This window comes from Macrobrachium nipponense, chromosome 47 (genome assembly GCF_015104395.2).
Source record: "Macrobrachium nipponense isolate FS-2020 chromosome 47, ASM1510439v2, whole genome shotgun sequence".
Lineage (NCBI taxonomy): Eukaryota > Metazoa > Arthropoda > Malacostraca > Decapoda > Palaemonidae > Macrobrachium > Macrobrachium nipponense.
The window spans coordinates 15,140,156-15,153,317 of record NC_087222.1 but is presented as its reverse complement, the minus strand read 5'-3'; the positions used below and the strand labels follow the sequence as shown (position 1 = coordinate 15,153,317).

General features: G+C 40.2%; 1 protein-coding gene across 1 annotated transcript in view; it reads right to left on the bottom strand.

Moving 5' to 3' along the window:
• The window catches only part of LOC135204542 (zinc finger protein 420-like), a 96,656-nt gene that overhangs the window by 49,127 nt on the left and 34,367 nt on the right, over positions 1-13,162 (bottom strand). The window contains exon 3 of the mRNA XM_064234706.1: positions 3,423-4,835. Coding sequence (XP_064090776.1) covers positions 3,423-4,486 — 1,064 coding nt within the window. The 5' untranslated portion in view covers positions 4,487-4,835. The remainder of the gene's footprint in view (positions 1-3,422; positions 4,836-13,162) is intronic.

Here is a 13,162-nt window from a genome sequence, read left to right as displayed (position 1 = left end):
CTTGACCCAGTACACAAACGAGTTTCAGGTGCTACGACAATTTTAGCTTTATACATAAATTTATACACATTCAACTGTCCTGTCACAGGCCAAACGTCTTAATTCTAATGTTCCTGTTAATATCAACGATACTAGTTGAAGGCCAAGTATGAGGAAAGACCACAAGAAGTCCAGGAACCAGCAGGCGACGGGAGAAACAGTACAATTTTGTCCATCAAGCAAGTTTAATGACGGGTAGTAAGTAACGGTTTTGTTGCCGAAGAACCTTCTTGCATAAGTCAGTTATTATGTAGTCGCCTTAAAAGGACTTTAGTCTTGAATTGTGCAAATTATGTTGAAAATCGAGGGAAAAAACTTCTCTACAATAATTGCCTACTTTGGTTAGGCCCTCCATTCCATTCGACTTAACAAGAGGGCCGTAATATGGCTTTGTAATAGGTACCTTCTTCCAACGCTTGACCTTCCACACAGCTTTAAACCGGTGACACTATTGGTTAAATGAAGGTTAGGACAGTGAAACTAAAGTCTTAACACTTAGTTATTCTGTAAATTAGCATATCAATATCCACTAGTGATTATATTTACCACCTACAATGTTCATTCATTACTGAAGTTCTAAAACAAAGTGACAAGGGTTGCCTTTGTCACCCGTATGGCAAGGGGTAATAAGTAGCTTTAAATATTATAAGTGTAATAACCGCAAGAACTTAAAATCTCTGACGAGATACAACGTAGTTTCATCTAGACATTCAAATCAGATCTCCAGAGGTCTAGAATTTTGTGGCTTATTACTGCATATCGAGTCTGCTGTCAATATGCCTTCAGTCATACCTTCAACTATTTGGGATAATAGTAGGTATTGATAACTTCCCCCTCAACTCAAGTGTCAAGATAATAGTTTAGATATTTTTCCCCACACTTCATTATGCAGAAGCCATACAAGCATCAAGATAAACTCAGTTTTCAAGAGATTGATCGGAGTAATACAGAGACTGCACGATCAGCCGCCAGACTTCTCGGCTTTTTCAAATGAGGGAAGAGACGTAGCCCCACACAAAATCATGCTGAGATGAATCTGAGAGTTAAAAGACAGTAAGGCAAATATAACCAGTGGGCTTGTCTTATTGTCAGGGACCTCCCCTTGCTAGAGAAAGGGGCAGTTGCTTCTATACTAGATAAAGGTAAAACAGTGGTTGCTCCATTGCAAAACTTAACTGCATCGGTCATCAGTTCCAGCATGTGACAGCTGGATCCACTCTGCCCCGAAGCAGAAGGATGAAGGGCCAGAGAAGAGAAGCCAGTCACTCCCTCATTCATTCTCCCGTCTCCACAATGGCATATCTAAGAAGAGATGCAACCTTTTCCTGATAAAGGAGCTAGGTAGGCTGCACAATTTGTTGTGCAGCCACCACAGGTCTGAAGGAATAGTTAGCAGAGTCATTTTTTTTAGAGGTTAACTACCAGCTACAGAAACAGTTATTCTTGCAGTTTGAATTAAGAGGTAGCTACCTAGTAAGGTAGTCAAGTTTTAAACTTCTCCCTCATAGTAGGATGTGTTTGTTGGTTTTGTAATATTCTGTTTTTATTCAGACTTCTTAATCTGATTCGATTTATCAAAGAAAATAATCCTGCAAAGTGAATAGTATAGTCATCTACACAGTTCACCAAAGGCAGTTGTTATGTGAATGAAGTTGGTGCATTGGGACCACATGGAAAGACGCACTTCAATTGGGAAGAGGTGCACTGGGACCAGATACTCGGTGCATTCAGACCACATCATGGTGCATTCATTCACTTTTGGCAGTGAAGAATATTATTCTGATATTATTTAAGTTTTAAAGGGGCCAAATGAAAAATTGTATTTATGTATAAAATTTTTTTATTATTCATCAATATTTTCAATGTTTATACAATGAAATAAAATAAAAAAAGAGGTTTAATCTAATCAGAATAACACATCATTTTAGTCATTTACATAACTAGTCTAGTCTAAACATTTCAGACTGGTTAACCTAAAGCAAAATACTACACAGTCCACTGTAGTATTTAGTGAGCTGATACAAGGAATTATGATTTACTTACAAATGCTGTAGCACAATCTTTGTAGAAGATTAAAACCAAGAACATATAAAAAAAATAATAATATAAAAATGCACCAAAATTTCATTGAAGTTTAATGAAGATATCAATCCTTTCTATTTCCACTAAGAATAACATTTCATTGAAACATTCAAGCTTACAACTACATATACAAGTGCATATATGCACAATGCTGAATAACAAAAGGAAGAAAACTTCGTGTCAGCCAAAGACAATAATAATTCTTTATTTGGAAATCATTCAAAAAATACCCAGGAACAAGAAAAGTGGAGAGGACAAAGGAAAGTTTCTTAACCTAGCACTGTACAGTGTTCATTGGGAACAATGGTAAGAAAAAACCAGTCATTTATTTTACCTTTGCATAAAGGTTAAAGAGCCATTTTGCATCAAATTCACTCTGGCTCTGCCCTGACTTCCAATAAAGACTGCAAATGAAGAGCATTCATCTGCATTTTCAGTAAGACCCTCCTTCAGATTCTCCTTCTCTTCTTTGAGTAACAGCAATGATGATGGTCATGAACTGGATCATAAAAATATAAATATGGTTTTTCTTTTTATCATCCCTTAGGTTGCTGTTGCCCTTTTTTCTATGGATTTTGCAGACAAGTTCACAATAATTATCTCAACATCAAGTGCAACTTATTTTGGGGGGCAAAACATTAACAAATCTGTCAGTACAACTAAACATTGTTTATATTTGTTAGGGAGCTCAGTCTCGGAGCTTTTAGGGAGAAGGTTGGTGCTTCCTGTTGTGAGCCACTCTGGTGATTCTTCTCCTTTTACTATTCTTGAAAAGGCTTGCATATAAGTGCGGTGTAGTGCTGTGATCTTTTTTAGCCAGAAATTTGAGATCTTGCCTATTACTGGGGTCTTGAAATGACTATATTCTTTTAGTTTTGTTACTTTTCCTATGATGAAGCTTATTGGTGGCATTTGCTGTTTCTGGCTGTTCTGCTTAATGGAGTCAATCCATGAATTCTCTTGGTGTTGTCTAAAGTCTTCAAATAGTGGCTTCCAAAATCTCTAGGTCTTCGTTGCTCAGTGGGGTTCGTACCTCAACTGTTTCTTTTGTCATCTTCCTATACACAATCTTTGGATTTTCATCAAATTGCCTATTTATCTGTTACTTTTATCTTCTGTTGTTTGTTTCATATTTGTGAAACTAGGGCCTTTACCAGTTCCAATTTTCCACTCACTTGTTCGTCCCCTATTCTGTATTTTTCTTTATCTTCCTTATTTTCTTGAGCAAATTTTGTGAGTGATTTTGATCTCTCATATAGTTGGTCATTTGAGAGATCTCTGCCTTAACTGGTTTATTTTATCATGTTGTTTCTTTTTCCTCTCCAGTATGCAACCTCATATGACGTCTAAGACTTCGTTTGTGGGAAAATGGTTTCCCACATTCATTGCACATGAATGGCTTCTCTCCAGTGTGGATTCTCATATGACTTGTAAGATGTTGTTTGTGGGAAAATGTTTTCCCACATTCCTTGCACATGAATGGTTTCTCTCCGGTATGGATTCTCATATGACTTGTAAGACTTGATTTGTTGGAAAATGCTTTCCTACATTCCTTGCATATGAATGGCTTCTCTCCAGTGTGGATTCTCATATGACTTGTAAAAATTGATTTCTGGGAAAATGATTTATCACATTCCTTGCACATGAATGGCTTCTCTCCAGTATGCAACCTCATATGACTTGTAAGACTTGGTTTCTCGGAAAATGCTTTCCCACATTCCTTGCACATGAATGGCTTCTCTCCAGTGTGGATTCTCATATGACTTGTAAGATGTTGTTTGTGGGAAAATGTTTTCCCACATTCCTTGCACATGAATGGTTTCTCTCCTGTATGGATCCTCATATGACTTGTAAGATTTGGTTTCTGGGAAAATGCTTTCCCACATGCCTTGCACATGAATGGCTTCTCTCCAGTGTGGATTCTCATATGAATTGTAAGACGAGCTTTCCTGGTAAATGCTTTCCCACAGTCATTGCATATGAATTTCTCTCTGGTAGGATTTGTGATATCACTTGTAAGATTAATTTTCTTGTAAAATGTTTTCTCACAGTCAGTGGATATGAAAGGCTTCTCTCCATTGTCACAGATCCTTCTTTCTTGTTTTACTTCCTTTTTGCAAGTTTGTGGATGTTTTTCATTCACTATTGAATTCATTTCATATGAATATTCATCATCTTCATTAGACTCACAGAATTCCTCTGGCTCTATTTTGATGTCCATCAGTGGATCCAGAGACAAAAAGTCTCCATCACTGGTTCCACTAAAGGCAGCTATGTTGCTGTTTTCTTGATTTATGGAAGGTAGTGATAATGCACCTTCAGTTTCACTTTTCAAAGGAAATTCGAAAGAATGTTCTAGATTCATTTTAGCCTTATGTTCTGTCCTGTTCTGTAATGACAATGTGTTCAATTCACAACTCTTAAGACAAAATTGTTTACAAATAATTACTGAATAAATCTGTTAAGAATTAAGTACAATATCTTGAAGGACTACAACCAGATTTCACTGCTGATGTATGAATCTAATATTAAATACAAATTTTACTTGTTGTTTAAATTTGTTAAATACGCGTACAATAATTCACTGTTGTTTCATACACTTGAGAGTTGCTATTGGTAATGTTCCATGTAGTACCATTAAACAACATGAATTTCCCAAAATCCTGATGCTAATCAAAACTGACAAAGGAAAGAAGGTTCTTCTGAGGGAGAATCTGAAATCAAAGAATGCAACACAGAGTTAGGAAACATAATGCCAGAACTGAGGCTGCAAAATAATGGGGTCAAATTCAATTCAGGTTCCCATAAAGGTCTCAGTCCAATTAACAAAGCATGCATTTGAGAGTTCTATCCAAACATGAAAACAATCATACCAAACGTTGTCCAGAGGCAATAATACAACAATAGATTAACAGTTAATATTGACGCCCACCGCCTCACATCTGTAAACCTTCTTAGCTTGACATTACAATATAAATTACTTATGAACATATCTTATTAACAAATCAAAGGCCAAGAATAGAAAATGCAAAGACCAGTATAAGAGTTTTGTGGGGTAACAGCAGGAAGGATACAGTACACAGCAAATGCTTAATTATATGTGATCCAGCTTATACATAACACCATATTATTCACAGATGCAGTATATAATAAGGAGAAAAAAATAGTAATGATGAATTGAGTAGTAATTTGAAGAGAGATGAAAGTTTTCAAATTAGTTTCACTGACTGTTATTGCAGATACAATACATGAGTAGCTACTATGACCAGCAACACTGGTCATAGTAAAAGCATGTGCTGCTACATTTCTTCAAATATGACATTGTTTTCAGAGCTATACGTACCAGAGCTTTTTATGAAGGAGTATCTTTCAGTGTATGTTGGAAATGGGTTAACTGGTGGTTAAGAAGAGTGAATAACGGAATTCCCCTCACTCATATGCCATCACCGAGCACTTCTTGTTTTGGCCTGATGAACAAAGAGGGGTGGCTATGATGGTAGATGATATAATGTTTTGGTTTGCATACCTATGAAAATTTCATATTACAGCATTTCCTCGATTAGTGTATCTGCATATGCATGGCTTGCGACTTAGCAATATATTCACATTTAACTCTCTCGGCGAAGAAAGACAAGAAAGTCTGCGACATGCTGAAGAGGAGATCCGACCAGAGAGATTCCCCATCAACGACACCAGTCACAGAAGACGACACATTCCCTCTGGTAGACAGCCGCTGAAGATTTACAAAGGTATCCAGACGTCTTGGTCGCTGTGTGACGAGAAAATACCTCTTGCTCACAAGAGACGCTGGATAGTCTTCAGGCATGAAGTGACAGTTTTCTCACAGCCTGGTGATACCTCTCTATGAGCGGCTGGCACAGCAGGTTGTACCAAGCAGGAATCTCTCTTGGTACCTCGGAAAGTAGAGCTATCACGCCCGGATACCACTTGGGAGCAACTAGGGTCATCTGAGTGAGATTTGGGATGATCATGACCCTGCTGATCACCCAATGGATCACACAAAATGGAAGAAAAGCATAGGCCTTGGAGATTATTCCATGGGTGTTGGAAAGTGTCTTCTATTGCTGTCAATGGGTCTGGCACAACAGAACAGAAAGCCAGGAGCGTTCTGTTGTGCAAGGTTGCAAAAAGGTCTATAGCTAGAAAGCCCCAAAATATTGAACAATCTTTCTGTAATGTCTTGGGTGTAGGGACCACGCTGTCCCTATCTCCTGACCCTGGCGACTGAGCTTGTCTGCCACTATGTTCTGGTTCCCTGGGATTTACCTGGCTGGCAGCTCTACTGATCGTGCTACTGCCCACTCATAAATCTGCATCACCAACATGTGGAGATGAAGGGAAACCAATTCCTCTGCTTGCTGACCTATGCTAATACTGTACAGTTGTACAGTAATACCCCAAACTTAAACGAGGTTAGGTTGCAGACCACCTCGAGCAAGAGGATTTTCCCGTAAGTTCGGTACAGTTTCTAAAAATGCTCATAAATGCTTACTTCTAGAATTTAAACACTAAATATGATCTAAATCATGCTCCATAAGTATTAAGCTAACTTTTGAATAAAATTAAAGTTACTGTAATTTAATTTAAAAGTTAGCTTAATACATTGTCCTTGGAAAAAAAGTAAATGGTTGGTAAAACTATAGAATTGTATGAAGATTACAGACATACAACAGAGAGAGAGAGAGAGAGAGAGAGAGAGAGAGAGAGAGAGAGAGAGAGAGAGAGAGAGAGAGAGAATTATTATTTTCATTATTCAATGTAATTTCATTTAAACATAAAAGCTTGAAAACTTATAAATCCCATATGGAATTAAACAAACACTTTTGCAGGATTTTTCAAGAGTTTGAAAATGTTACATTAGCTTTTGCATATCTTTGAAATACTCTTGTATGACAAAGAGTTATGTTCCAATGAAAAGTTTGCGCTATTGTGAATTCGCACAACTCGTCTAGCATAAGATTGAGGTATTACTGTATTGTTGATATAAACACCATGGAGTACCCCCCATTACCGGATCCTGAACCTCTTGTAGAGCCAAAAATGCCCCTTTGAGATCCAGATGTGGAGCTGTCGAAAGTCCTGGTTCCACACACCTGAAACCAGCAACTCTTCCAGGTGTGGATTATCCCTCAGTCGATGTATCGACAAACAGAAGCATATCAGTTGGAACCACCAGGATAAGTCCTTCCTTGTTTCCTCTGAGAAAGGCATCTGGAAGAATGGGGACTCCCTTACGGAGACCAAAACTCCTTCATTCTCCGCTGAATAGAATGAAGGTGAAGCTACTCACGAGGGGCCAGCTTCTCCAAGGATGATAGGTGACCCAGAATGACTTGGCACTGCTGAGGTGGTTCTTCCTATTGCAACAGGAATAACTTCATTGCCTCTCTGATCTTGCTGATATTTTGTAGCAGCGCCACCATCGCTAGTGTAGTAGGTGGATAGGACCCATCCACTTTCAGGACCAATGGATACAAAACTGCAGAGAGAACAAATTTGCTTGGTTTGCCATGTCCATCTGTGGGAAGGAGGGAAGGGTTATAATCATGAAATTACTTGGTATGTGTAAAATCTAATTTTATTATAAGAATGTCATTTTAACACGTGTAAGTTACCAAGTAATTACCTGTAGCTGATTCCACGATTATGCGGGTGGAATCATGGACATGTCTATATTAAAGACATTAGAAGTTAAGTAATGACTCAACATAGATAGTCTGCAAGTATTTTCAAAATACTCATTGTACCTTACCTGGTAAGAAAGCACTGCAGATGAATACTGCCTCTGGTTGGAGCTCGCTTAACCTGCAGAAGGCGTGGCAGTTTTGACCAGTGATCGCCCCTACTTTAGTAGGAATAAAAATTTTGCAGTAATGGACGGAGACTTCGCAGAACACCAAAGATTACTTGCAGGACATCTAATTTTCTCTGTTCTCTGTAAATAGTAGTGTAAAGCCCTTACTGGGCAAAGAAGTCGCTCTTCCTTCTCTGGTCCGATGATGTCCATCAGGTTCTTAACAGTTAAGGAATGTGGCCAGGGTTTGTTCACATCCTCATTTTTAGCGAGAGATCCCAAGGAAAAAGAACAACAGACAGCATCTCCTTGGGAAAATCCTACTCTTTTGTCTATTGCCTGATATTCGCTGACCCTTTTGGCCATAGACAGTTACAAGGAAGAGGGACTTTTCTGTGATATTATTAGGTGATACTGAACGGAGGGTTTCAAAGGAGTCACCAGAAATCCACTTCAGTACTACATCTAGATTCCAAGAAACTGATTTAGTATTCTCTGGTTTGGAAGTGTCCAGAGATCTAATAAGATTGCTGAGGTCCTGGTTGAGACCAACATCGACCTACTTTTACCCATTAAGGGTAGAGCCTACCAGTAGAAGATAGACGACATCTAGCAATAGCCTCTGCAACTTGCATTGAAAAGCCTTTCACCAGTCGTCTGACAGTCGAAATCCTGTCAGGGACAGAGTGGATAATCCTTGATGGAACCTAAACAGGTGAGGCTGTTTGAGTAGAGACTTCTGAGGGAGAAGTCTTGGGAAGTACACTAACAGATGAAAAAGGTCAGGGAACCATTCCTTCCTCGCCCAAAATGAGGCTTCTAGGATCATGGAGACATTCTGATGAGTTGAAAAATTTTTTTTATTACCTCCTGAATCATGGCAAATGGAGGGAACACATATAGGTCTAATACTGTTCAGTCGAGAAGCATGGTTGTCCCCAAAGCCTCCAAAGTTCCTTGCAGACTAGAGGATCTAAGGTCCACTCTTTGGAAGAACCTGGTTTTGTCTGCTTTGTTTGTCTACTAAGACATTTAGTCTGCCTTGAACAAAGTGAGTGAGGATCGTCACTTGATGTTGTTCTTCCCATAGCAGAAGAACCCTCGCTGTCTGGTAAAGAATGAAAGAGTGAGTGCCCCCTTCTTTGCAGGTGTAGGACAAGGTTATTGTGTTGTCTACAAACACTGCTACTATCTTCCCAGACACTTGGCAAGAAAAGTGTTGAAGTCCGAGAAATATTGCCAACAACTCCTTAACGTTGATTTGTAAGGCTTTCTGGTCCTTTGACCAAAACCCTGCCACCTTTTGTGATTCCAAGAGGGCTCCCCATCCAAGATCCGATGCATCTGAATAAAATTTCAGCTCTGGGTTCTGTGGTCGGAGTGACTTCCCTTCTTGTAGTGTCCACAGACAACCGCCACCAAAGGTCGGTTTTTATCACACTGGAAACAGGTGAGGTAACAGAGTCCTGCTGCATCTTTTTGGACCATAAAACCTTCATGTAAAACTGAAGTGGGAGCATGTGTAACCTGAACAACCTGATGAAGTGCTCCACTGAAGCAAGGGTTACCAGCAGGTGCATCCATTGAAGAGATGAGCAGGACTTCTGATCTAGGAACTCTCAGACTGTCTGAAGGCAAGCATTTAGAGGCTTGGGCAAGAGAAAAGTCCAAAAAATAAAGTCTAGAATCGTGCACGATGATGAAAATTCCCAACTCCTGAGTCAAAAGCATTCATTAGTAGTTTCTTCAAGTCTCCCATGCACTCTTCCTTTGAGGGAGGACGGAGAAGCCAGTCGTTGATGTAAAAACAGATGATCCCATCAGGTGTAGCCACTTTGCGAGAGGGGATAGGACTCTCATGAGTATTATGGGAGCTGACATCAGGCTGAAACAGAGAGCTCTGAATTGAATACGAAGCGAAGAAGTTTCCTTGACTCTGGATGGATGGGAATATGGAACTACGAGTTTTCCACATCAAGAGTCACCATCCAATCCTTTGGATGTAGAAAGGCTAAGACCGAGGTACTAGTCTCCAAATGAAACTTCGTCCTGATGACAAAAAGGTTCAGAGCACTGACATCCAGGATGAGCCTCCAGCCCCCCGATGACTTGGGGACTACGAAGAGTCGGTTGTGAAACCCCTCTGTTCCGTGATCCAACACTTCTTCCACTGTTCTCTTGCAGATAAGTGCCTCCACTTCCTGTGAGAGGGCCAAATATCTCTTAGGTCCTTTTGAGTATGCTGTTAATACAGTCAGAGAAGGTCTGGAGTATGTCTTTTAACATAGTTTGCAGAAAAATATAAGCCTTATCCAAAGGCGATGAAAAAAAAAGCAGGTTTCTGTATTGACGGGACACCCTTGGAAATAAATGGACACCACAACTCTTTTTTTAAAAGGCCCATAGCAAAAAAGAGAGGCAGCTTCATTAGAACTGTCCCTTACAGCTTTGTCTGTGCAAGACAAAACTCCCAGCTAATCTGTAGACAGATCTTCCGCTAATGAAGAACAACTCTCTATCTTAGAAGCCAATGCACTCACAATAAAATTTAAGAGACTGAAAATTCCTAAAATTTTTAAGGTATTCTTCACCAAGTGATCGATTTTCTGTGATGAAAAGAAAACCTTTGTAGCTGCAAATGCCGAGCATCTGGTTGAGTCCACTAGACAGGAGAAGTCCCCCGGGGAGGAGGCAGAAATTCCCAGGGAAGGTGACTCACCTGTCCCGAAGTATCAGTAAGGTTTCTTTATAAGCTTAGAGGGAGTAAAACCAATGGAGGCTTTCACATGCTCCCTCTTACCAGCCAGCCATTCTTCCAATTCTCCTAGGACCATTTTAGAAGAGGAAGACAAAATCATCTGAGGGAGTTTGTCTACAGGAGCTTTCCACATAAGAAAAGTAGAGGCAGGAGCCGCTGGAGTCGTGGGAATGAAAAAGACTGGATAATTCTCCAGAAAGAATTTCATCAGCGACGAATAAGAAGAATAAGTCATCTCTTGCTCAACTGCTACATCTTCCAAAGAAATTGGGGACGAGATACTTTCCTTGTTCGTAGAGGAAGGTTTACTTCTCAAAAAATTCAGTGACTCTACTAACTGACGTTTAAGAGGTGCCAACGACTCATCCACATAAGATACTGTATTAGTCAAGAGAGAGCACCAAGAGGACCGGGGAAGCTCATAGATGCACAGTAGCAGACACAACAATGTCTTCACAAGATGGGCGCTCCGAAATAGGCGCCCATTTGGCCACTAATACTAGGCAAGAAGTATGCTTCTGACCAGAGAAACTTTAAGCAATCCTGAAGACAACAAGATGGCTATGGATCGATTCCGACATCCCTATATCTCTCAAGAGGGGGAGGAGAACCGTCCACAGGTGTAGAATGCCTCTTCAGAGGCCCAGAGGCCAACAGTCTGCGACGATGACATCTCTTGTCTGAAGAAGAATCCAAAGAGCCTGAAGACAGACAGTGAGCACTGAAAGGGACGTCTTTCCAGTGGCACTCTGTTGCTGTCTAAGAGTCATCAACAGGTGCAACAGAGGGGACAACTGTCTGGGGGGCAAGCCCCTCTGCCCTCCCTTGGACTTCCTGTACGTCTTCTACCCAGTGCAGGGGAGTGGGACAGTAATCACAGCACTTTCACTTTGTACTGCGCTTTTGAGAGGCGTGCTCTCCACAAAAGACCTGAAAGAGGCACCTAATTCCATAATCGTCTTAGCGAGAAAATAAAATTTCTTTTCAAATTTCACATCAAGACTGGTAATGGTGTTGGGTTTGGAATCATGGGAGCCTGGAATAGGAGTCACTTGTAATGAAGTAGGAGGGCTAACAATTGGGGAAGTAATAGGAGGTTGAGCAGGAGTAGGTAAATCCTCAACTACTGAGGGAGAATTCTCTACAGAAGCCCTACTTTCGGCTCTGAGAGCCGCCTTTCTCTTCCTATCTCTAGCTAGTTTATCCAAATGAGATTTCAATGCTTTCCATTTAGAATTGTCCCAATCCATACATCCGAACAAGTCAATTCCTTAGAGCAATCCTGCCCCCTACATTTAATGCATTTGGTGTGCAAATCATAAGAGAACTTGGTTAACCTAGTTCTATAACCTTCTGAGCAATACCTAATGCTGGAAGAACTAGTTACTGACATAATTGACTATCTAATTATGTAAACAAACCACAAAATAAGCAAGTATGTCATTAAAGAACACTGGAAATATCCAAACATTGACGAACGATGATCACGAAAATCACCGATGCTAGTCAGTAGCCGGCAGAAAACAAATTGGTTCTCTCACCAGTTTCGTACCCATCGGTCCCGATACCGGGTGCCACCACAAAATTTGGAATATTTTGACTGCTGTGGTAGGAAGCTTTCAGCTATAGGTAATTACTTGGTAAGTTACATGTGTAAAATTGGTCGCTACACCCAGGTCCTGACAAATCTTGAAAAGTCAGTCTCTGTTCAGGAGTAACTATGACCAAGAGCTTGCCAGGACTAGCCAATCATCAAGATACTCAGCCAACGCATTTTGTGTGAAATGGCTCAAGCTGAGAAAAGGATGAACACTTGGGTGAACACCTGGGGAGTGGTTCAGAGCCCAAAACAAAGCACTTTGAACTGGAACACCATAACCACGAAGGTTAAGTGGAGGTACTTGCAAGAGGACCGGTGGATGGGTATTTAAAAATACACATCCTTGAGGTCTAGACCTAGAGAAAGCATACAATAAAATCCCAAGAGTAGTAGTGATGTTTTGGTGTTTGAAGAAGAAAGTCCCAGAAAAGTTGGTTAGGGCGGTTGAGATGATATATCAAAGAACGATCACAATAATAATAACAGCAGTTTGGGAAACAGAAAACTTTGAAGTTAGTGTTGGATTGCACAAAGGGTCAGCATTAAGTCCATTTTTGTTTGTGCTTGTCATGGGTGTCTTAAGTGAAAAGATCAGGAATGAAGAGCTGTGGGAGTTGTATGCCGATTATCTGGTGATTACTGCCAAAAAGAGAGGGGAGGCTTAAAGGTGACTGTGGATAAAAATGATATTTTTATAATAAAATGAATTTTTTATATACTTACCCAGTAATTATATAGCTAAAAGCTTCCTACCTATGGCAGCCTAATAATTGAAAATCTACGGTAGTGTTGGTTACGGTGTAGCTGGAATACCCCACCCACTACCGGGGCTTATGTAGGCAATAACATGGCAGAGAGCTTCAATTCA